Raw genomic sequence first — 24,108 nt, 5'->3', positions numbered from 1 at the left:
ATCGTCCACAATTCTGCTCATTCACTAACAATGTCAGTCTGTAATCTGATGCCTTTGTCTACAATATATCATAACCAGCTGGCTACATCAGCAGATATTGGACATACACCAATTCATTGGGAGCAAGGTCTCATTTATTGTAGTGATTTTTAACACAAGATAAATATGTGATAATAAACCTATAAAATCCAACAGATTCTCACGAAAAGAGTTTTGAGGCAATCTTCAAACAATTACTAAACTTTGAAACATTACTTAGTTACAGTTTACATATTTAACTGCAGTAAAAACAGCATGCAAGCGTCTGGAAAAATAGTTCACTTTTTCCATGACTATCAAAAAGACAACCACTGGACTGATTCCTGTGGAACATTACGACACACTAAATTTAAGCTAATATGTGAGTTAGCAATTCTTGAAAAGAAGCGTTTTTGACAATGACATCGGATTGCTTCTGTACCTTTGCAGTCTTAAAAATTGTAGATTATTTCAGAGAGAGTTTTTAGTTATATTGTTATTGCAGAGATGGAATGGTGAGAATCACAGTTTGATGGGGGTTAGAAAAATTAATAGAACTTTAGAAAATTATTCCATTTATAAAGATTATACATTGTCAATATGAAGCAGGTTAAATTTTCATACCCAACGCTTAACATTTATTGACAATTTCACTTCCTCTTTATGCAGCAGATATTTAAAAAGTTATTGAGCTCTGAAATCTTTATTTCCATCCACTTACCTACCAGCCCTTTGGAAAACTTCAATCTGCTGAACTCAATTTCAAGAACTGAGATCAAGATTAAATATTTAGGTAGTGTTGGTGGACCAATTTTGCTCTGCAGTTTCCAGTGCATGATTTCCCATCCTTTAAATGAATGGGTAGAAAATTGTGGGCGAAGCAGCAGAGAAACAGAACATTCCACTGATTGTCAATACAACTGGTGGAGAGAAAATGTGTACAGATTTAGAGCTGCTCCAGCACTGATTGGTTCACCAGCATTGGCCTCAGTCACATGAAACATGTCCACCAATTTTAGTCTGTATAATCAACCTAGAAATATAATATATGATGTGCTATAAAATATATTAATCACTGAATGCCTACTGTATGAAAGGAGGCCATTCAGCCTGTTGCCCATGCTGGCTTTCCAAAGGTATAATTCATCCAGTGCCACTCATCTGCTTTTTCCCAGTACCCCGTAATTTGGTGGCACAGTGGTTTGCACTACTGCCTTACATTGCAAGGATCCGGGTTCGATTCCTGACATGCATCACTACCTGTGCGGAGTCAGCAAGTTCTCCCCGTGTCTGCATGGGTTTTCTCCAGGTGCTCCGGTTTCCTCCCACAATCCGAAAGATGTGCTAGTTAGGTGCATTGGCCATGCTAAATTCTCCCTCAGCGTACCCAAACAGGCACCAGAGTGTAGTGACTAGGAGTTTTTCACAGTAACTTCATTACACTGTTATGTAAGCCTACTTTTGACACTAATGATAAACATTTAAACTCTAAAAAACCCTACAAATTGTTCCTCTTTGAATAATGATCCAATTTCCTGATGACAGCCTCATTTGAACCTGCCTCCAACATTCAGGCACTGTATTCCAGATCCTAACTGTTTGCTGCATGAAAAAGTTTTTCCTACTGTTGCCATTGTTTCTTTTGCCAATTACCTTAAACCTGTGCCCATCCTTGCACCAATGGGAACAGTTTCTCCCAATTTACTCTCTCCAGTCTCTTCATGATTCTGTGTACCTCTACTAAATTTCTCTTAACCTCCCCTCCTTCGAGAAAAACAGTTGCAACTAGTTACTAAAGTTCCTCATCCCTGGAACCAATCTTGTAAATCTTTTCTACACCCTTTCTAATTCCTTCACACCCTTGGCAATCTGATCCTATTCCCACATATTGATTTGTGCCTTTCATGCCCTCAGCACACTTGCCTTTCACGCCCTCAGCACACTTGCCTTTCACCTGCTCCCTGGCCTTCCATCTGTTTTCTCAATGCCCTGAATCTACCCTGAGTCCTACTCCTACCTCGCTTTGTTTTGCTGCTCATGATTCAGAAGATGGCAAAGGGATTTGTTCCTACTAATCATTTTAAACATCCACATAGATTTACTCAACACATGATCATTTGATTTTGAAGATCAATTTTACGACTTCTTTAAAAAAAGCTTCAAAATGATTGGTGCCTTGCAAATCAGCTGAGCCATGACTAATGGAACAGGAGGACGCCATTTGTGCCTCTAAGCCTATTTCACCTTTCAATAAAATCATGGCTTGTCTGACTGTGGTTTCAACTCCACTTTCCTGTCTGTCTACCCATAACCCTTGATTCACTTTTCTATCAAAGATCTATCTAACTGAGCCTTGAATAAATGCAAATAACCCAGCCTCCACTGCTTTCTGGGGAACAGAATTCCATAGCTTTGTGGCCATCTAGGAAGAAGAAAATTCTCAATGGGCAGGAAATTTTCTCCCATTTTGCTGTGGCGGGAGGTGGTGTGCCACTGCTGACAGTGGGATCTTATGGTCCTGCTGTTGTCAACGGGGTTTCTTGCTGAATTTATCCTTCATCGTTGGGAAACCCGTGACAGAGATCTGCCATCGACAAGATTGCAAGATCCCACTGGTGTGAATGGCAGCAAGGTTTTGGGACTTATCTCCTTCTTAAACTGCGCTATCTCGTTCGAGTCCTTCACCTAGTTCTGGTCTCCCCAACAACATAATCCACCCTATTGATTTCCTCAGGATCAATAAATCACCTCTCATTCTTCTAAATATCAATGGGTAAAGGCCCAACTTGTTCAATTTAACATGGCCAATCCACCTAACCTGCACATCTTAAAACTATGGTAGGAAACTGGAACACCTGCAGTAAACTCACGTGGACATGGGGAAACGATCAAACTCCACACAGTCAGTCATCAAAAGCTGGACCCAGGTCCTTGGCGCTGTGAAGCAGCAATGCTAAATTCATCAAAGTCATTGCTGTATTGTAAGTAGTCAAGGACACATCACTAATCTCTGTGGCATTCCGAAAGTTTCAGTTTGCCAACCTGAAAAGGATCCAATATCCTGAATGTCTGCTTCCTGTTAGCTGGTTGCTTTCAAACTAGAAGGCCCCTGGTAAAGTTGTTGGGTATAGTTGTGAAGAGCAGTAGGGGTGATGAATCACTGACCACGGTATTAGTCTATCCTGTACAGTCAGTTAATCTCTGATGGTGAAGAATGTGTGGAGCTTGCGAGGAAGCTCCCTTGAAGACTCTGGCAGCTCTTCATGTGATGTCTGCCTGAAAGTTATCTTTGGGTTCCTGAATTCAGAGAGGGGACAACACCTTTAGAGATCATGAGAAACATGTAGATATATTGAGAGTTTTAATTAGGTGGTGCTAGAGAGGGCACCAGCCAAGTACAGCTCCCTGCCACATTTGTAGACGATGCTTAGGCAAGGTTGTAGCATTGCAATTTTAGCATCATGTGTTTCACATGTGCCTTTGCATTATGAAGAGGATAGATATGAGTGGCTGACAATCTGTTTCAACAGTTTCAGATAGACCATAAATAAAATCCTGAGATTTTTGACACGTGAAGACTAAAGCAAGGGTTTTCGCTCTCAACTTACCTCATGAATTGAGCCCTTTTTGAACATGTTTGGAGTAAGACTAATAAGGTTAAGAGCTGAATTACTCTAGCAGAACCCCAGGCTTATCATTGAGCAGATTATTGCTGTGCAAGTCATGCTTATTGAGCAATGTAAACAAAGCCTTCTATCATTTACCTGACAATTGGCCAGATTGGTTTGTCCTGCCTTTTGTGGACTGAATATTCCTGGGCAATCTTCCACATTGTTAGGTAGAAGTCAGTGTTGTGGCTGTTCTGGAACAAACTGGCTTGGCTAAGGGCTAGGCTAACTTTGGCACCCATGTCTTCACTCCTACAATTAGAATGTTGCCCTAATCCATAGGCATTTGTGGTATCCAGTGCCTTCAGACATTTCTTGATATCACATCAAGAGTAGCAAACTGGCTGAAGACTGTCATCTGTGATGCGAGGAAGATCAAGAAGAAGCGGAGATGGATCATCCACTCAACACTTCTGGATGTAAATGATTGCAAAGATTTTGCTTCACTTTTGCACTAATGTGCTGGGCTCCCCCATTGTTGAGGACAGGGAACATTGGTTCTGGAACCTGGATGTCAGGGTAGCATTCAGACTGTAGTAATACAGTAATAGAAAAGAGTTGAATCAGTATCAATTAACCTCCTTTCAAAATACACCACAGCCACATGTTTCTATATCACTAAGTGCAACACAAAAATCAGTAAAAACTGGCAGGTTTTGCAAATCAATCTTAAAGAGCACCTCAGTAATGGAGCTCATTTCCATTGCATGAATCAGGGATAGAAAACCAATGCTTTGATTTGATTTATTATTGTCACATGTATTAGTATACAGAGAAAAGTATTGTTTCTTGCGCACTACATTGACAAAGTATGCCGTCCATAAAGGTGGAAAGGACAGAACACAGAGTATAGTGTTACAGTCATAGCTAGGGTATAGAGAAAGATCAACTTAATGTGAGGTAGGTCCATTTAAAAGTCTGATGACAGCAGAGAAGAAGCTGTCCTTGAGTTGGTTGGTATGTTACCTCAGACTTTTGTATCTTTTTCCCAATGGAAGAAGGTGGGAGAGACAATGTCCAGGGTGTGTGGGGTCCTTAACTACACTGACTACTTTGCTGAGGCAGTGAGAAGTGTAGACAGGGTCAATGGATGGGAGGCTGGTTTGCGTGATGGATTGGGCTAAACCCTCAAACTTCTGTAGTTTCTTGCGGTCTTGGGCAGAGTATGAGCCATACCAACCTGTGATACATCCAGAAAGAATGTTTTCTATGGTGCATCTGTAAAAGTTAGTGAGTGAGAGTCATAGCTGCATGCCAAATTTCCTTAGTCTTCTCAGAAAGTAAAAAATGGGGGGCTTTCTTAATTATAATGTTGGCATGGGGGGACCAGACAGGTTGTTGGTGATCTGGACACCTAAAAACTTGAAGATCTCAACCCTTTCTACTTCGTCCCTGTTGACGTAGACAAGGTCATGTTCTCCTCCAGGCTTCCTGAAGTCAATGACAATCTCCTTCGTTTTGTTGACATTAAAAGGAGAGATTACTGTCTCCGCACCAGTTCAGCAGATTCTCCATCTCTTCCCTGAACTCTGTCTCGTAATTGTTTGAGATCCAACCCACTATGGTGGTATCATCAGCAAACTTGAAAATCGGGTTGGAGGGGAATTTGTTCACACAGTCATAGATGCATAAAGAGTATAATTAGGGGCTGGGAACACAGCCTTGTGGAGCACTGGTGTTGATGATGATTGTGGAGGAGGCATTGCTGTCTATTCTTACTGTTTGTGGTCTGAGAGTTAAGAAGTTCAAGATTCAGTCGCAGAGGGAGGAGTCCACGCCCAAAATATTCTCTTCTAGTCTGAGAAATATTCCCAGTATTTCCTATTTTTTGTTTTAGATTTCCATCAACTGCCATTCCCTTTTTTGTCTTTTGGACAAATAGCTCAGATACATTTGTATTAATAAATCTTCTGAATACTTGCGCTCTAATTTGTTATGGTCCCAGAGCCAACATAAAGCAATTAAAACAATTTCAAGCATCAGGTTCCTATTTGCAACAAAATGCAGGAGAAGCTTTTTCTTTAGATTGTTCAGGATTGTGGTTTACATGATGGCAGAAAAAATAAAAAAAAAGTTATTGCAGTACATTTAAGAATGTACAACTATTACTGAATGACATTGAAAGCTACGGACATTCCTTGGGATTATGAGGTTCAAAATCTAAATTTGGGACATAATATAAGAACACAGGCCTTTTATAGCTTTAAAAGGTGGGATCATTTTTGTATCAGTAGATGATCACAAAAATAGCTAATAACTTAAAAAAAAGTTGCAAAGTGAAAGAAAGGTCTCTGAACAGAAAGTTTCAGACACACACCAATTCAATGTTTTATGCACCTACCTGATGTAGACAACAAGGACAGCAACATGATCCACATCCCAGAGGACGCACAAAGTGCATAATAGTGTGTCCTAAGTTATCCAAAATCTTTATGATAAATGCTCGATTCGACCCACAGCATATTCGGTTACAGAATTCACTTTCTTCAACTGCATAATAAACTCTTTGCCCCAAACCATTCTTTAGTTCATACTTGTTTTTGGTCTCAAATCCTGTTAAGGCTGAAAAGAAAATACCAGACTTTAATACGCAGCATAACCTTGGTGTATAATGAAGCATCATACTACAAGTGTGAAGAAAATATGAAAACATAATAAATATCTGTAAATGAATTAATAATACAGTTAAGAGACTGGAAGAGGTCATAAACTTCTGAAAACTGAGAGTGTGCTACAGTCTAGATAAACATCCAATTTTAATTTAAATGCAGTCAGCTTCCTCTGACATTGAATATGTATATCTGAAAAATCCACACCTGCTTTTCCAGTTACATGCTCTAATATTATCGGATCATCACTGAAACCCTAGAAAAATAGCCTAGCCATTCCTTCAGGTTGCAGGAGATCAGAGGTATCCTCTGAAGTATCCTCTCCTAGAAGGGCGTGACCAGCATAAACTTCAGACAGGAAAAAGAGAAAAAAGTTAAAGGTTATTTATTAGTTACAAGTAGACTTACAAGTAATGAAATTACTGTGAAAATCTGGTTGCCACACTCTGGTGCCTGTTCGGGTACACGGAGTTAATTTAGCTTGGCTAATTCACCTAACCTGCACATCTTTGGACTGCGAGAAGAAACCAGAGCACCCGGAAGAAACCCATGCAGACACAGGGAGAATGTGCAAACTCCACACAGACAGACAATGACCCAAGCCAGGAATCGAATCCGGGTCCCTGCTGCTGTGAGGCAGCAGTCCTAACTATTGTGCCACCCTGCGCTGAGAGTATTAAATTCTCAGGTGTCATTGCGTGTACGCATATTTCCTAAAATTATTCTTATTTATTCAGCACGTTCAACATGACTCCAAAATTGGATCAGAGAGAATTTAGATAATAAAAAGACAACTTTTTAAAAAATGTTAAGTTCTTAACAGCTGCATGCAAGAATTGCAACACTGGCTACCTTGATTGCTATCTAGTCATGGGGTGGTTGTCAGTTATGGAAGAAATCTGAAAAATGGCCAGCCCTGATTGCTGACCTCCCTCCCTCCCCCACAGATCCTGATTGCAGAGCGGCAGTGGGACCCCTCCCATCCCCAGAAATCACCTCACCAGAGGCCTCACCCCCATGAGATGCCCCACAAGATGCCCTCTGGGCCCAGGCTGGCACTGCCAAGGTGGCAATGCCAAGGGAGCACACCCTTAGCAGGGGACCTGCTGGGGGGTCCTTGATTGTCCCCCACTTCACTCCAGCGGGGTCGGGCAACCAAGTCCCTGCAAATGGGGGCTATATTAAACCCCATTGGTGTGTCCTGCGTCTGCTAATAGCATGGAGATGATGTGTAAATTAACAGCCAATTAACATATATTATGCAGCTCTGCGCTGATTTCTCGCATGGAGTTGACTACATCAGCTATCCAACACTGGCAGATGCAGTCAGGCTGGATGCCCAGCACGGATCGCGTGAATTGGGCGTCGCTTGAATCTCCTGGCCCGTTGCGCTAAAAAATTAGTGCAGCGAGATGGGAGAGTCGTCCCCATGGTCATTGAAAATAATAGTGTTAGCAAAATAATCATTCTTTCTTATTTCACTTTTTTCTTATCCCACAATCTGTTCTAAAATACAATTCGCCGTTGATGTAAAGCATGTGCTTCTACTTTTATCCCTTCAACTCGCCTCATCCCTGCTTCCATTCAGACATATTCAACAATTGCAACATTTCCAGGCAATGGAGCAAGTGGACAGTGAAGACATACTGCCCTCACAGTTGCAGCCATAAGCTCAGACACTGACACTGTGTAATACAGAGGATCGTACAGAAGTGGAGTGCACACATGCTGTGACCCCAGGTGTGGAGAAACAGGCTTGGGTAGTCGGGCCTCCCATTGCATCTCGTTAGAGGGGATGCAAATCAGTTTCACATCGGCCACTTTACCAAGTGACATCCAGCATACTTTTTGTCACAAAACTGCCCTTGCAATATGGATGGCATTTTGGAAACTTAAAAGGGCCTCCTATTGCCCCCAAAAGGGTGCTACTGATCTAAACTTTGTCCCTACGTGGCATAAAAAGAGGGGGATGGGGGGGTGGGAAGAGAATGGAGTAAGCTAAAACTCTGGGATAGCAGACACTGTTTTCAAAGCCACAGGATTTTGCTATTTGAGTATTTTCAAACAATTAAGTCAGCAAATTCATGGGTGATTAATACCTTTTCAATCTTCGCATTACTCCTATTTATTAGTGCCAAACACTGTTCAGTTCAACTTTTAAATTAACTTGGGAGTGCACATTGGGGGCAGATCCTGCCCCTCTCCCCATCCCCAAAATAGATCTCCACGCCCCATCTTTTCCAGCCTCTATAAGCCGATCCCTCACCACTCCTGCCCCATCTCCTTTCAGTCCCCAATTCCTCCCCACCAAAAGAATCCCTGACATACCTTCACCTGACCTCCCTGACACTTCTTTCCTGGGGGACTCCTGGGTAGTCTCTACAGGTACTTGCTTCTATCACTGCTGGGATTACGCATCAATCTGAGTAGCTGGCACTTCTCAAGGGCAGTACTTCCTTTTTTCTGAGGGGCTGAAGTCCCACACTCACCTCATTAAGGTCTCCCCCAGCTGTCCCCAGCACATTATCTTTGTGGGGAGGCCTTTTTTAAGTCAATTAGTTTGTAACTGATGTTTTACTGGGGGTAGGGTTGCACTCCCATTTCTACTCACTCAGCAAAAGCTAGTCTTTGGCTGAAGTAACAAGCTATTGTCAAAATTACACTCACCTTCAACAAGTTCAACAACTTGGTGAACGAGTACTTGGTCGACCTATGGAGGAAAGCATGATTCTTTCAGTATTTGACAGTTCTCCAAAGAATTTTTTTCACAGAAAGTCAATGGCCCCATGCAGTATATAAGTGCAGTCAGTGTACAGAGTTAACTGCTGACATGTAGATAATCCCTCCTTTAAATAAAGCTTCCATGTCATTTTAATGTCAATTGTCATGCAACGGATCCAAATTATTTTAACACAAAGTAACGTAGCCTTGTTTTTATAGACAAGGACTTGCATAATCCTCTGTCCATAAATCAAGGAATACAGATCAAATGCCTGTCATTGCGTAACCAAATTGCAGTATGCTCTAAAAAATGAATGTAAAATCATAACAAAAGTTTTGTTAGAATCTACTGCAGTAATGAATTCTCTTTCCTCTATCTAAAGCATAATATTTGGAAAATCTTGCATAGAATGCCATTCCTGAGGCCTTTGTAAAAAGGAGACTGGCTGAGGGGGAACAGTTGGGTGTTCTGGTCTGGGAGATTGTTGACTGGGTTGGGAAAATGGTGGCTGGGCCTAAGGTATGGCAAAATCAGGAGTGGACCATGTTACTTTACTATGAGGCTCCTGCTCCTCCCAGCTCCATACTTAGATAGCCATATTTTAAAATCTTTACAGTTTAGGTTGCAGAAAACCCATTCCCCCCAAAACAAGACCCCCTCCCCTCAAAACTGCTCTGTCATAAAAGTCCCAACTATTCTCAGATCAGCATCCAGAATCACCTATTCTCAGGGACTCCCATATAGTGCTAGCTACAGCACTACTTGCTTCTGCTGGGACTACGCACTAAACTTACTTGGTGGCAGCTATCGAGGGCAGAACCTCCTTTCCCTGAGGGACAGAGGTCATACACTCACTTCATTAAGGCATCCCCCTTGCATATTATCGCTGCTGCAACCTTTTTTTTAAAAGACTAATCGCCTTAAGGCTTTCCTAGAAGTGCAGCAGGCAATGTGATTGATTCCTTAGGTCAAAGTAAACATGCCTAATGTTCTTTGCACATAGAAATGAAGTGCCCAATACCTGTTTCCAATGTGGTCTCCACATGCCTATGTTTTGGCATTTAACTAAAAAGTTGGTGGTACACTTCGGAATCATAATGATGATGTGGAGATGCCAGCGTTGGACTGGGGTAGGCACAATAAGTAGTCTCACAACACCAAGTTAAAGTCTAACAGGTTTATTGGTAGCATGAGCTTTCGGAGCGCTGCTCCTTCATCAGGTGAGTGATGAAGGAGCAGTCACTCACCCGATGAAGAAGCAGCACTCTGAAAGCTCATGCTACCAAATAAATCTGTTGGACTTTAACCTGTGTTGTGAGACTTCTTACTGAATCACAATGAGTGTGAGCTTCCTGCCTTCAATACTGGAGGCTGTTCAGCAGCAAAAAATATGTTCCAGTCCATTACGTTTGAGAAAATGGCAACAAGGGATTATAGAATAGAATCATGTTAAATGATGCACAATGCAGAGCTAAAGAAAAAGTCTTTTAAATTGTTCCCCTTTCCAACATTTTAATCTCTGCAGTACTGTTTCCTTGAAATTTCAGATTAGAAAATATATATGAAAACTCCAACTATTCTTTGCTTTTACTCTGAGGCGTTCAGCAAATGGCCTATCAGCCCAAACTGAACTAATCACCTACAAGTACGTCACAGTATATCTCTCCTGCCAAAGATCACTCAGCAGCCTCCACAGATTAAAACCATCGAATTGTCTCAGCATTTAAAAACAAGCTCCAAAAGGCAGGCAATTTATGTAATAAAACAAGGGACCATATTACTGAAAAATATACCACTGATGGATCAGGCATGCAAATTAATTTACCTTGCACTTGAATTAGATTGGTTTTAAAACATTAGTTCCAAGTAAAGTAACAGATGTAAATACTGGGAATAAAATTCTTGATTTCAGGCAGCCACGTCCTGACAACACTAACTCCCGAATGGCCCCTCTGATCGAAATTGCTAATTAATGTTGAATTGGAGAATATTATTTTAAACAAATGCCAATCTGAAACAAAGGGACTGAAGCTATTCAAATTCACTTCCCAGAGGGCCTTCTCATTAGAACACACAAGAAAGTCCAATCATTCATTTATGGCTGCATTTAAATCAAGAATCCAGACAAAAGAACTCAGTGTCCTCCAAGACCCCCCTGTCCTTTTATGAGCGATGTATCTAACATGCAGCAATTTATTTTGAGCATATATTGTGCTTCACTGAAATATATATTAGAAGTAATGGAAGATAATGTTCCTAAACCTTACCATGAATTGAGAATATAATTATCACTTGCTTACCATTGTGAGGTACTCTAGTCCAGGTGGACAGTTTGGAATAGGAGCTGGTGATTGCATCCACTGAACTTGGGGCTGAGATGATGGCCCACCTGCTTGATGAGCTAGCATAGGAGCACTAGATGGAGGGTAGACAGCATATCCTGGCTGTGGTGCATAAGGACCTGTTCACAAATGCATGCATCCACACACACAAAGAGGGAGAGAGAGAAAGAAAGAAAGGATCAATATAATTTCCAATCACCCCCTGTTGCAGTCCTCTCTGTAAAAATGCAGCAACATGTCCTGCTAAATCCAAAAACTCCACATAATGTCTCAAAAAAAACTATTTCCAGAGACTTTGCAATTGAGTAATTCTAAGTGATTTTATTTGCGAATTGAGCACTTGGCCCTTACGTTACTGCCAGGCTCCTCTTGTAGTTGAATGTATGTTCTTTGGTGAGCGACAAGCAAATTAGTTGAATAGACCTGCATGGTCCCAGTTTATAAATAAAGTACCAAATCAGCCAGTAAAGCCATATGACATAATGACAGTGCCAATGTGTAGGCTCTTGATGCACAGTATATATGACCCATATGATTATTAATGTCTAGATTAGGTATCATAATGCATAAACCTAACATTTTTATAAATATAAAGGTGGTGAGCTAGCAATTGTTGGATAGGAGTTTAGGATCATGAAATGGGCAATTTAAAACCACCCAGAATGCACAAGGACAGGCTGAGCAAAGATGTTGTAGCACTCTTCAGCTGCTATTTTTATTAATAATTTTTAGAATCTTCTAGAAAGCAATTGAGGGGAACATTTCTGATGATAAGTCCACCATGGAAATTTCTGATACTGATACAAATAATTTAGTCACAGCAGTTATACACATTAAGCAAGTGGAGATTTCTTCCACCATAGTCTAGGAGATACACAATACCAAATTACTTCTGTCTATTGCACATTGGAAAATTTAACAACTTGTTAAAATTGTTTGATGAAGATCAACTAAATTCCAGGGAATGCAATGTGAAATGTACATTAATTGTGTTTAATTGTATGCAGGTGGTTGACATAAACTGGGAATTCATTTGTGCCCTTATAAAGAGGAACAGACAAACTGGTTTTGGGGTTAGGGTACGTTTGTAACATACAACTCTGGCACAACTGGCTTTAGTTCTATCCTTCTATCCTGGCTTTCTGGATTATAACATACAATGCCAATTTGCATAAAGTAATTGATTCAGAGTCATAGGGTAGGATTTAACAAAGCCTATCAGACCAGAATCATTGTAACCAGGCCATGTAAATCACAGGAGAGTCCCTGCTTCAATCTCCCAGTCATGGGAGAACTGCGCCTGATCAAGCCAGGGCAGGGGGTGGGGTGGTTCTAGGAAGAGAATGATATGGGATTCCCAGCCCCCACCTATGGGATGTCAATCAGGCTCTGATATCTATTATCACTGACGCCCTTGCAGTTTAATAGGGCCTCAGGAATTTAATAGGTGCCACAAGGCTTTTTAATGCTCAATCAAATTTGCAACAGCCTCCTGGGGTGATTCCTCATTATCATCACCCTTCCTTATGTGCCTATATTGTGAAGGAGGGGTGGTCTGCTGAAAGCCACCATCTGCTCAATTCCTGACTCATTCTACTCTCTCCCCTTTCATTTGTTTTCAAATAACCAATACTATTCCTGAGTCACACCCCACTACTTACTAATTTAAACCTTACTCAGGTTTATGTATCAATTCATTCCGATTTAGGAGGTTTTATCTTTCTCTTCAGCTGTCTCCATCCTAATTTTGTAGGAAAAATGAATGGTTTGACAATACGTTTGTAGAGGGATTATCAGAAATCAGCAATGTTGCTCTTGGTAATGTTAACCAGCCCAAACACATATACAATTTTCTAACCCAGGACATGGAAAAGCCGTAATCTACTCAAAATGAGAAAGGAGACTTGCTAGGACAAACAATGGAAAGTGAAGCTATCGGTGGCAAAATAAACTCGTTTGGACGAAAGTTGGAATTCTAGAAAAAATAAACTGAACTTCAAATCCTAAATGTTACATGAGATTGGGTATAACAGGTTAAGCCTTATAAATCTGCCAAAACAGACTGATTAATGGTAAAATGTGGCAAGGGAGAGAATATTACTTGTACTGTGTATTGAAAATTAATTGATAAGACATATAAAATGTTACATTTCAGTAGTATTGTAGAAAATTACCACAAGAATAATTTTTCATTTTCAGGGAGGGATGTTACAATTGCACGGTTTTATATGATTGCTTTATACTTTCACATTAATTCAAGATAAAATGGGGTGATGAAGAGCATCACATTGATCTGCTAAAAGTTCTGTCCGATGATAAAGTTATGGCTTGGTTACTATAGGACCGGGTGCCCAAGTCGAATGCTATTGAATTGCTGCTGCAGGTTTAACACTGTAACATAAAGGGAGGGATAAATGGCCTTTGGTATTGCAGACTTGCTGTCTCAAAGACTTTGAACAGGGAGTTAGAGAGAGATAAAGAAAGCAGCAGCCCTTCTGAGCAATAGGGAAAAGGCTGTTCTCCAATCACCACCAGGCGAAATGCTACTAACAGTTTGTCCTCTGGCTGAACCTGCAGAGATTTAAGGCCACTGAAACATTCGCTCTGGATATTTTGGGAGAGGGAATCACAAGAGTGAGCTTTGCTGTTGGAAGTCAGTTTGGGGATTCTCAGAAGGCTGATAGAATCAATTTTCGAAGGTCACTGAAGGACACAACTCAGTCAAGTGGGGAAAATTGAGCCCATTGGAAGCTGCAAGAAATTGAGCTATTTCCTTCAAAACCTGTAATTCTGCAGAGAGCATGTTGTAATGTATACATGAGGCATGGGATCATCAGGAGCGTGAAACCACTAATAAGAATTAACTTTTCTGTAATTTAGAATTGCACATTAAATAATATTTAATCACTGCTGATTTTAGTTTGTTTGTTACTGTATCTTAGAACATAAAAATTTGTGTGATTCCTATAACTTGGTCAATGAGAATTCCTTTTTTTTAAAAAAGTCATCAGTTTCTAGAAGGATTGAAACAATATAGTTATTGTTCGATTATTATCATTCATTCTTGGGACATGGGCGTCACTGGCTGGGTCAGCAATAATTGCCCATCCCTAGTTGCCCTAGTTGAGTGGGGTTTGCTAGGCCATTTCAGAGGGCAGTTTAAAGTCAACCACATTGCATGTAGGCCAGACTGGGTAAGGATGGTAGATTTCCTTCCCTAAAGGACATTAATGAATCAGATGGGTTTTTCTGGCAATCGACAATGGTTTCATGGTCATCAGTAGATTCTTAATTCCAGGTATTTTTGTTAAATTCAAATTCATCATCGGCCATGGCAGGATTCGAACATGGGTACCCAGAACATTAGCTGAGTTTCTGGATTAATAGTCTAGCAATTAAAACTATTAGGCCACTGCCTCCTCAGTTTTTTAAAGTTTCTTAAAATTGTTCTGCTCAAAACACAATTTGAAAATTGCAGTTTAAGATGCACAAGTTGATAAAAATGTGTTACCAGCGTAGCCAGCAGGAGGAACACCATAAGGATTCAGAGGTGGCGGATATGGATCCGGAGCATGCTGGACTGGAGGATATGGAGGTGCAGTGTTCCCATAGGCAGGGTACGAATAAGGACCTGGAGGGAAATAGTATCTGACATTTTAAATACTCAAATCTATTGAATACAAACCTAATTTTAAGATCTATCTTCACACAACACAAGAACAGTTTACAATTTTTATAGGTTGAACTGACTATAGAAGATAAATATATTAAAAACATGTGTGTCTATTTCTATCTTTCAAGTGCAGGAGAGGCCCAATCTTTCCTTAAAGTGCTCAGAGGAACAGTCATACTCCTACCCAGACAAGGAAGTTTTAAAAACTTGCCTGAATGCGTCCCTAGCGTTCCTTGATTTTCTTATTATTATCTTTATTTCATTAGAAAGCCATGTTCACCTGGGTTTAACTGTCCGGGTGTCCAATTAATCTCCCACAAAGTGTCAGCTTTCAATGTCCAGTGTCACAATCACACTATTTCAATTACACTCTATCTTGAGAACACTTCACACACAAACACACACCATAGCGCAAATACACTAAGTATGGAATAAATTAAATTTGGCTCAAAATTAGATTTCGTCCCTTCTCATTGAAATATGTTGCTAAATGGAACTAAGCTTGTATTTAGAACTTACTGGTTCTTCCTTTTAAATTTCTGCTTCTCAATCCATTCATGCAATTACAGCTTTTCTTTTTTCTATTTCCCTTTGACAACTAGCTGGAGTTTGGAGTTCAGGAGCCCAAAATTGTGTGGACACACCAGTCAATGTGGAACGTTTGTACACAGATTTTCTGAAAAGATGTAAGGAATTTAAGGGGCGATTCTTCCACCCCACTGTGCTAATTCTTTAGGGATGGAGGCCAGTGGTCAGGACGGGCTATAGGGGTGGGGTTTGGGCCTGGCCCGGGAATGGTCAGGGGGGAAGGGGACAGCAATCCTGCCCATTGACTTTTAGTGATATACATGTTAGTGACCTCTGCAGTGCACAGAGTGTGGGAGGTTCTTCTCTGAACTCCCACTGAAAAAAAAAGCATGAATTACTCCAGGTTTCATACAAATTCGACACTTTAAATTTTTTGGGAGAACTCCAGCCTTAATTTCCCCTCTCTTTTCCTCCACTAGAAACTTTGTGTCACTTTGTTCCACGTACCGATAAGTTTTCATAGGGCAATCATCCATACCTACCAATCCAGTTTCTCCAGGGTTCACACCACTTACTTGTCGCCACGACTGAGTAAGAAGATGGTAAATTTAAAAAACGTACTCTAATGAAAAACATTTCAAGGCAAGGAATCTTTGTGTCTAATTACTATTAATGTCAAGTTTCTGACCAATAATAATAATTTTGATCATCTCCTTTAGTACATATTTTGCACATAAATATAAGCTATACTCACCCTGAGCTGCCATTTTGTCTCCGTTGTCTCTTAGTTTGACTGAAAAGGACTTTAGGAAGAAGGAAAAAAAAATTAGAATGGCAAACTATAATTTCATGAACTAAACTAAGTTATATATTTCTGTTACTTGATTTTCTATTTCACAATTTAAGAATTAAAACCTATGGACTAAATTTTCCGCGCCTTCACGGTAAAGCCTTCCATTGTTTGCTGGAGCAGACGAGTGAAGGAGCAGAGAGAGAGATAAGAATTTACCTGTTAAAAACCTGTTTAAATAAGTTTAAAGCACTTTGTTCCTTGTAGAACTGTTTAAATCATTTTAAAGCATTTTTGCGGGCTTTTTGTATTTACCGCTTTAAGAATTCTGAGGGAGTGGTTAGAAGGAAGTTGTGGGCCAGCAAGCTTTAATTATCAAGTGGTCACACGGTGAAGCCTTCCATTGTTTGCTGGAGCAGACGAGTGAAGGAGCAGAGAGAGAGATAAGAATTTACCTGTTAAAAACCTGTTTAAATAAGTTTAAAGCACTTTGTTCCTTGTAGAACTGTTTAAATCATTTAAAAGCATTTTTGGGGGCTTTTTGTATATACCGCTTTAAGAATTCTGAGGGAGTGGTTAGAAGGGAGTTGTGGGCCAGTAAGCTTTAAATCAGCACCAGGTTTAAAAGGAGGCCTGGTATAGGGAAGCAGAGTGAGCTATTAGGGCTTAATATTAAAAGGGCTTGAGAGAAAAATGGCCAGGTAAGTTTGTGTGGAAATTTTCAATACTACTACAGTGAATAATGGAGGGGCATGTGATGTGTTGTTTCTGTATGATGTGGGAGCTGGTGGACCCCAGGGTCCTTCCCAGTGACCATGTCTGCAGTAAGTGCAGGTTGCTGGAGGAGCTCCAGCTCAAGGTAGATGAGCTGCCCTCTGAGCTACAGACGCTGAGGTTCATCAGGGGGAGACAGGGTGCCATTGTCAATGGGGTGCAAGTGACATCCACCCCCCCAGACTGGCTAACTCTAAGGGTCAGGAACAAGAGGGGGGTGGGGAGAGGAGGCAGGGGGGGTGGGGAGAGGAGGCAGGGGGGGTGGGGAGAGGAGGCCTCAGCCTCTCAATCTGCATAACAGGTTTGAGGTTCTTGCTTCCAGTCTGGACGAGGACGAGGGAGGTGAGGTCAGTGAGCAAACTGCACACGGTACAGTGATGCAGCAGGACATAGGCAAGGAGAAGGTGAAAAGGAACGTAGTAGTGATTGGGGATAGTGGGGTGAAGGGTATTGACACTGTCCTTTGTCACAATGACAAAGTGCACAGAAGGGTGTGTTGTCTGCCTGGTGCTCGGGTCCGGGATGTCGCATCTGGGCTGCAGAGGAACCTGGAGTGGGAGGGTGAGAATCCGGTCATTGTGGTACATGTGGGTGCCAACGACGTAGGCAAAATGCGAACTGAGGATCTGGGGAGGGAGTATGAGAAGCTGGGAATGGAATTAAAAAGTAGAACCGACAAGGTGGTTATCTCTGGGCTACTGCCTGAACCGAGTGCAGATGGGCGTAGGGTTGATAGGATTAAGGAAGTGAATGGGTGGCTCAGGTATTGGTGTGGGAGGAATGGGTTTGAATTTATGGGGCATTGGCACCAGTATTGGAATAGGTGGGACCTGTTCGGGCGGGATGGGGTTGGTCTGAACCGTGCTGGGACCAGAGTGCTGGCGAATAGAGTAAAGAGGACTGTAGACAGGGCTTTAAACTAATTAGTGGGGGGGAGGGTGCGAGGGTAGGTAACATTACAGGGTCTAAAGTTAAGGAGAGGGTACAGGTAAGGGAAGAGGCCGAGGATATCCCAATAATAGAGGGAGTAGGGGGCGCGAGTATGGTTGGTGGTGTTACGGCAAAAAGGGTCCAGGTGAAGGCTGGGATGAAGGCACTTTATCTGAATGCACGAAGCATTCGGAATAAATGGATGAGCTGGTGGCGCAGATCGGCACAAATGGATATGATCTGGTGGCCATTACAGAGACGTGGCTGCAAGGTGACAGGGACTGGGAGCTGAATGTCCAGGGGTATCAAGTGTTTAGGAAGGATAGGCGGGAGGAAAAAGTAGCTCTGCTGATTAAGGATAGCATCAGGGTGGTAGTAAGGGATGATATTGGAGCCAAGGAGCAGAAAGTGGAATCGTTGTGGGTAGAGATTAGGAACAGCAAAGGGAGGAAGACGCTGGTGGGTGTCGTCTATAGGCCCCCGAATAATGATCTGGAGGTGGGGCGGGCTGTTAACGCGCAAATAAGTGCGGCGTGCAGGAATGGGAAGGCCGTAGTTATGGGGGATTTCAATCTACATATAGATTGGTCGAACCATGTTGGACGCGGTGGGCTCGAGGAGGAGCTCTTGGAATGCTGCCGGGATAGTTTCCTGGAACAGTGTGTGTTGGAGCCGACGAGGGAGCGAGCTATCTTGGATCTGGTGTTATGTAATGAGGCGGGTAGAATTAGGGACCTTGCGGTGAAGGATCCTCTTGGGGAGAGTGATCGTTGTATGGTGGAGTTTCTGGTGCAGATGGAGGAGGAGAAAGTGGGTTCCCGGACGCGCGTCCTTTGTTTGAACAGAGGGGAGTACGGTAGGATGAGAGAAGAATTGGTGAATGTGGACTGGGGGAGCGCGTTGGAAGGTAGGTCTGTGAGGAGCAGTGGAGGATCTTTAAGGAGATCTTTCTTGGTGCTCAGCAGCAATTTATTCCGATGGTCAAAAAGGACAGTAAGAGGAGAGGTAATAAGCTGTGGATAACGAAGGAGGTGAAGGAAAGTGTTAAATTGAAAGCGGACGCGTTTAGAGTAGCTAAGAGTAGTGGGCGAGAAGAGGATTGGGAGAGGTTTAAATGTCAACAAAGATTGACAAAGAAGTTGATAAAGAAGGGTAGGAGAAACTATGAAGCTGGGCTAGCGCTTAATATAAAAAAGGATAGCAAGAGTTTTTATAAATATATAAAAAGGAAGAGGCTGGCTAGGGTGAACGTTGGTCCCTTAGAGGATGAGAAGGGGGACTTAGTGGTAGGAGATGGGGATATGGCTGAGGTCTTGAATAACTTTTTTGTTTCTGTCTTCATGGAGGAGGACGTGAATAATTTGCCGGGTGTTAGAGATGGAAAGGTGGTAGGACTGGAGGGTCTTAATGACATTACTGTTACTAGAGAGGCGGTGCTCGACAGACTGGAGGGGCTGATTGTGGACAAGTCGCCAGGACCGGATGGAATGCATCCGAGCGTTCTGAAAGAAATGGCGGAGGTGATAGTGGATGCCTTGGTGGTTATTTTCCAGACGTCGCTGGATTCCGGGGAAGTGCCGGAAGATTGGAAAACGGCTAATGTTACGCCGTTGTTTAAGAAGGGTGGCAGGCAAAAGGCAGGGAATTATAGGCCGGTTAGTTTAACGTCTGTTGTAGGTAAAATGTTAGAATCTGTCATCAAGGAGGAAATAGCGAGGCATCTTGAGAGGAATTGCTTGATAGAGCAGACGCAGCACAGTTTCGTTAAAGGGAAGTCGTGTCTGACAAATTTACTGGAGTTCTATGAGGATGTGTCTAGGGCGGTGAATACAGGAGAGCCGGTGGATGTGGTCTTTCTTGATTTTCAGAAGGCGTTTGACAGGTACCTCACAAGAGGTTATTGCAGAAGGTCAGGGGACATGGAGTTGGGGGTAGGGTGTTAGCGTGGATAGAGGATTGGTTGTCAAATAGGAGGCAGAGAGTGGGGGTCAATGGGTGCTATTCGGATTGGCGGATGGTGACTAATGGAGTGTCCCAGGGGTCGGTGCTGGGGCCTCAGCTATTTACCATTTATGTAGATGATCTGGAGGAGGGAACCGAGTGTAGGGTGTCGAAATTTGTTGATGACACCAAGATTGGTGGAACGGCAAATTGTGCAGAGGGTGTGGAGAGTCTACAGAAGGATCTAGATAGGCTGGGCGAATGGGCCAGGAACTGGCGAATGGAATTTAATGTTGGCAAGTGTGAGGTGGTCCACTTTGGTCGGAATAATGGTAGGAAGGATTATTACTTACGGGGCGAAAAACTGCAGCAGGCGATGGTGCAGAGGGACCTCGGGGTCCTTGTGCATGAGTCGCAAAAACCCAGCTTGCAGGTGCAGCAGGTGGTCAGGAAGGCGAATGGGATGCTGGCCTTCATAGCGAGGGGGATTGAATATAAAAATAGGGAGGTTTTGCTGCAGCTGCATAGGGCGTTGGTGAGGCCGCAGCTGGAGCACTGTGTGCAGTTTTGGTCGCCGCACTTACGCAAGGATATTTTGGCCTTGGAGGGAGTGCAGAGGAGGTTTACTAGGCTGATGCCGGAGTTGAGGGGGTTGAGCTATGAGGAGAGGCTGAATAAATTAGGCTTGTACTCGTTAGAGTTTAGAAGAATGAGGGGAGATCTCATTGAGACGTATAAGATGATGAATGGGATGGATAGGATAGAGGTAGAGAGATTCTTCCCGCTCAAAGGATAGTAGGACTAGGGCGCACAGCCTCAAGATAAAGGGGGGGCGGTTTAGAACGGAGTTGAGGAGGAACTTCTTCACTCAAAGGGTGGTGAATCTCTGGAATTCTCTGCCCGTTGAAGTGGTGGAGGCTACCTCGCTAAATATTTTTAAGACACGGGTTGATGGGTTTTTGATAAGAGAGGGGATTAAGGGTTATGGGGAGAGGGCGGGAATGTGGAACTGAGCCACGACAGATCAGCCATGATCTTACTGAATGGCGGGGCAGGCTCGAAGGGCTGGATGGCCTACTCCTGCTCCTATTTCTTATTATGTTCTTATTATGTTCTGCCACGTGTTTTGCGGCAAGAGGTGGCTTGCCATTGGCTAGTAGTGGAATCTTCTGGTCCTGCTGCTGTCAACACAGTAAAAAGTCTGACAACACCAGGTTTTAGTTCAACCTATTTATTTGATAATATACTCGCAAGCTTTCGGGTTAGCCCCTTCGTCAGGTGAATGGAGAGTTCTGGCCTCAGACAGAGCATATAAAGCACAGACAGTTTAGAGATTACTGATTAGAATGTGAATCCTTACACCTAACCTGCTGTTCAAGACCTGAAGTGGCTGATAATGTGAGTGGAAGGAGCACTGATCACAGTTTAAAGAGATGTGTATTGTCTCCAGACAGTACAGTAAGTGAGGTTTTGCAAACCCTGGCAAGTCACGGGGGTTACAGATAGTGCGACATGAACCCAAGATCCCTGTTGAGACCGTCCTCATGTGTGCGGAACTTGGCTATCAGTCTCTGTTCAGCGACTCTGCGCTGTCGTGTGTCGTGAAGGCCGCCTTGGAGAATGCTTACCCGAAGGTCAGAGGCTGAATGCCCGTGACCACTGAAGTGTTCGCCAACAGGAAAGGAACAGTCTTGCCTGGTGACTGTCGAGCGATGTTCATTCATCCGTTGTCGTAGCGTCTGCATGGTCTCCCCAATGTACCATGCTTCGGGACATCCTTTCTTGCAACGTATCAGGTAGACAATGTTGGCCGAGTTGCAAGAGTACTTACCATGTACCTGGTGGACGGTATTCTCACGTGTGATGATGGTATCCATGTCGATGATCCGGCATGTCTTGCAGAGGTTGCTGTGGCAGGGTTGTGTGGTATTGTGGTCACTGTTCTCCTGAAGGCTGGGTAGTTTGCTGCGAACAATGGTCTGTTTGAGGTTGTGTGGTTGTCTGAAAGCAAGAAGTGGGGGTGTGGGGATAGCCCTGGCGAGATGTTCGTCTTCATCAATGATATGTTGAAGACTCCGGAGAAGATGTCGTAGCTTCTCCGCTCCGGGGAAGTACTGGACGACGAAGGGTACTCTGTCCACTGTGTCCTGTGTTTGCCTTCTGAGGAGATCGGTGCGGTTTTTCGCTGTGGCGCATCGGAACTGCCGATCTATGAGTCGAGCACCATATCCTGTTCTTATGAGGGCATCTTTCAGGGTCTGGAGGTGTCTGTCACGATCCTCCTCATCTGAGCAAATCCTGTGTATACGGAGGGCTTGTCCATAGGGAATGGCTTCTTTAACATGTTTAGGGTGGAAATTGGAGAAGTGGAGCATTGTGAGATTGTCTGTGGGCTTGCGGTACAGTGAGATGCTGAGGTGACCGTCCTTAATGGAGATGCGTGTGTCCAAGAATGCAACTGATTCTGGGGAATAGTCCATGGTGAGTCTGATGGTGGGGTGGAATTCGTTGATATCATCATATAGTTGTTTCAGTGATTGTTCACCATGATGCTAAAGGAAGAAAATGTCATCGATGTATCTAGTGTACAGCATCGGTTGAAGATTCTGTGCAGTGAAGAAGTCTTGTTCGAACCTGTGCATGAAGATGTTGGCATATAGAGGTGCAAATTTGGTCCCCATGGCTGTTCCATGTGTATGGATGAAAAACTGGTTGTTGAAGGTGAAGACATTGTGGTCCAGGATAAAGCGGATGAGTTGTAAAATTGCATCTGGAAACTGGCAGTTGTCAGCATTGAGTACTGAGGCAGTCGCAGCAATGCCATCGTTGTAGGGGATGTTGGTGTAGAGCGCTGAGACATCACAAATAGTAACATACCGAACGTGATACGATTGCTGACATTAACATTCGGCTACACATGCACTATTAATAGAACTTGGGCAAACATGAACTCCTTCTACTCCATTAAAAGATTAAAACAAAAATGTAGGAATTTCCATTGTGTCCAATCCCAAAGAAGGACATTCTAAATATAAAATATTATACTTATTTTCTGTCTATTAATTATCTGCAGTTCAAGTGATCTTTATTGTCTAAAACTTAATTCTACTTTTGCAAAACAAAATATACCCAGTAACCAGTTTTCATTAGGTACCTCACCCTGCTGTGAGTAAGCCTTGGGGTTAATTGGTATTATTCCTATCTCTGAAGTAGAAAATGTAGCACTTGTATCTGCTGCAGATAGTCCCAAACAGCAGAGACCAAAGCTTTGGTCTGGGTTGTTGGTAAGGGAGATATTGACATCCACTGAATCATAGATTTTACAGTGCAGAAAGCGGCCATTTGGCTCATCAAGCCTGCACCTACAATATCCCCACCCAGGTACTGTCCTTCCCCCATAACCACACATACTTATCCCCCTGACACTAAAGGGCAATTTATCATGATTAATCAATCTAACCTGCATATCTTTGGATTGTGGGAGAAACTGGAGTACCCGGACAAAACTCATGCAAACATGCATGAATGTGCACATTCCATACAGACAGTCATGCAAGGTCAGAGTTGAACCCAGGTCCCTGGCACTGTGAGGCAGCAGTGCTAAGCACTGTGAGGCAGCAGTGCTAAACACTGTGCCGCCATGCCGCTGCATCTGGTAGCCCATTCAGTATTGTGGATTGTAGAGATGCACAAATTGCTCCACTATAGAGCTAGCTATCCATCATCTAGCATAAAGATGGTCATGAACATGAAAGAGGCATTGGCATTATAGCCTGTTCAATGGCTGAGAGAAGAGTTTTAAAGTCAATTTATTAGTGTCACTAGTAGGTTTGCATTAACATTGCGATGAAGTTACTCTGAAAATCCCCTAGTCAGCGCACTCTGGCGCTTGCTCAGGTACACTGACAGAGAATTTAATATCGCCAATGCACCTAACCAGCACGTCTTTCGGACTGCGGGAGGAAACCACAGCAACCAGAGTAAATACACGCAGACACAGGGAGAACATGCAGACTCTGCACAGTGACCCAAGCTGGGAATTGAACCCACGTCCCTAGCTCCATGAGGCAGCAGTGCTAACCCCTGTGCCACCATGCTGCCCATAAATGAAAA

At 42.9% G+C, this 24,108-nt stretch overlaps 1 protein-coding gene across 6 annotated transcripts in view; it reads right to left on the bottom strand.

Moving 5' to 3' along the window:
- Nucleotides 1-24,108, bottom strand: part of LOC145348896 (phospholipid scramblase 1-like) — a 125,728-nt gene that overhangs the window by 53,427 nt on the left and 48,193 nt on the right. For all 6 annotated transcript variants that reach the window (XM_080196946.1, XM_080196945.1, XM_080196944.1 and 3 more), the window contains 5 exons: nt 16,315-16,363; nt 14,871-14,990; nt 11,318-11,478; nt 8,963-9,005; nt 6,028-6,248 (listed from right to left, as the gene is read on the bottom strand). In XM_080196946.1, the coding sequence (XP_080053072.1) occupies nt 6,028-6,248; nt 8,963-9,005; nt 11,318-11,478; nt 14,871-14,990; nt 16,315-16,327 (558 nt within the window). In that variant the 5' untranslated portion in view covers nt 16,328-16,363. The remainder of the gene's footprint in view (nt 1-6,027; nt 6,249-8,962; nt 9,006-11,317; nt 11,479-14,870; nt 14,991-16,314; nt 16,364-24,108) is intronic.

Source organism: Carcharhinus amblyrhynchos, chromosome 10 (assembly GCF_965287045.1).
Source record: "Carcharhinus amblyrhynchos chromosome 10, sCarAmb.v2.hapA, whole genome shotgun sequence".
NCBI lineage: Eukaryota > Metazoa > Chordata > Chondrichthyes > Carcharhiniformes > Carcharhinidae > Carcharhinus > Carcharhinus amblyrhynchos.
Note: the sequence above shows the minus strand (reverse complement) of the source record. Positions and strands in the feature narration are given on the sequence as shown.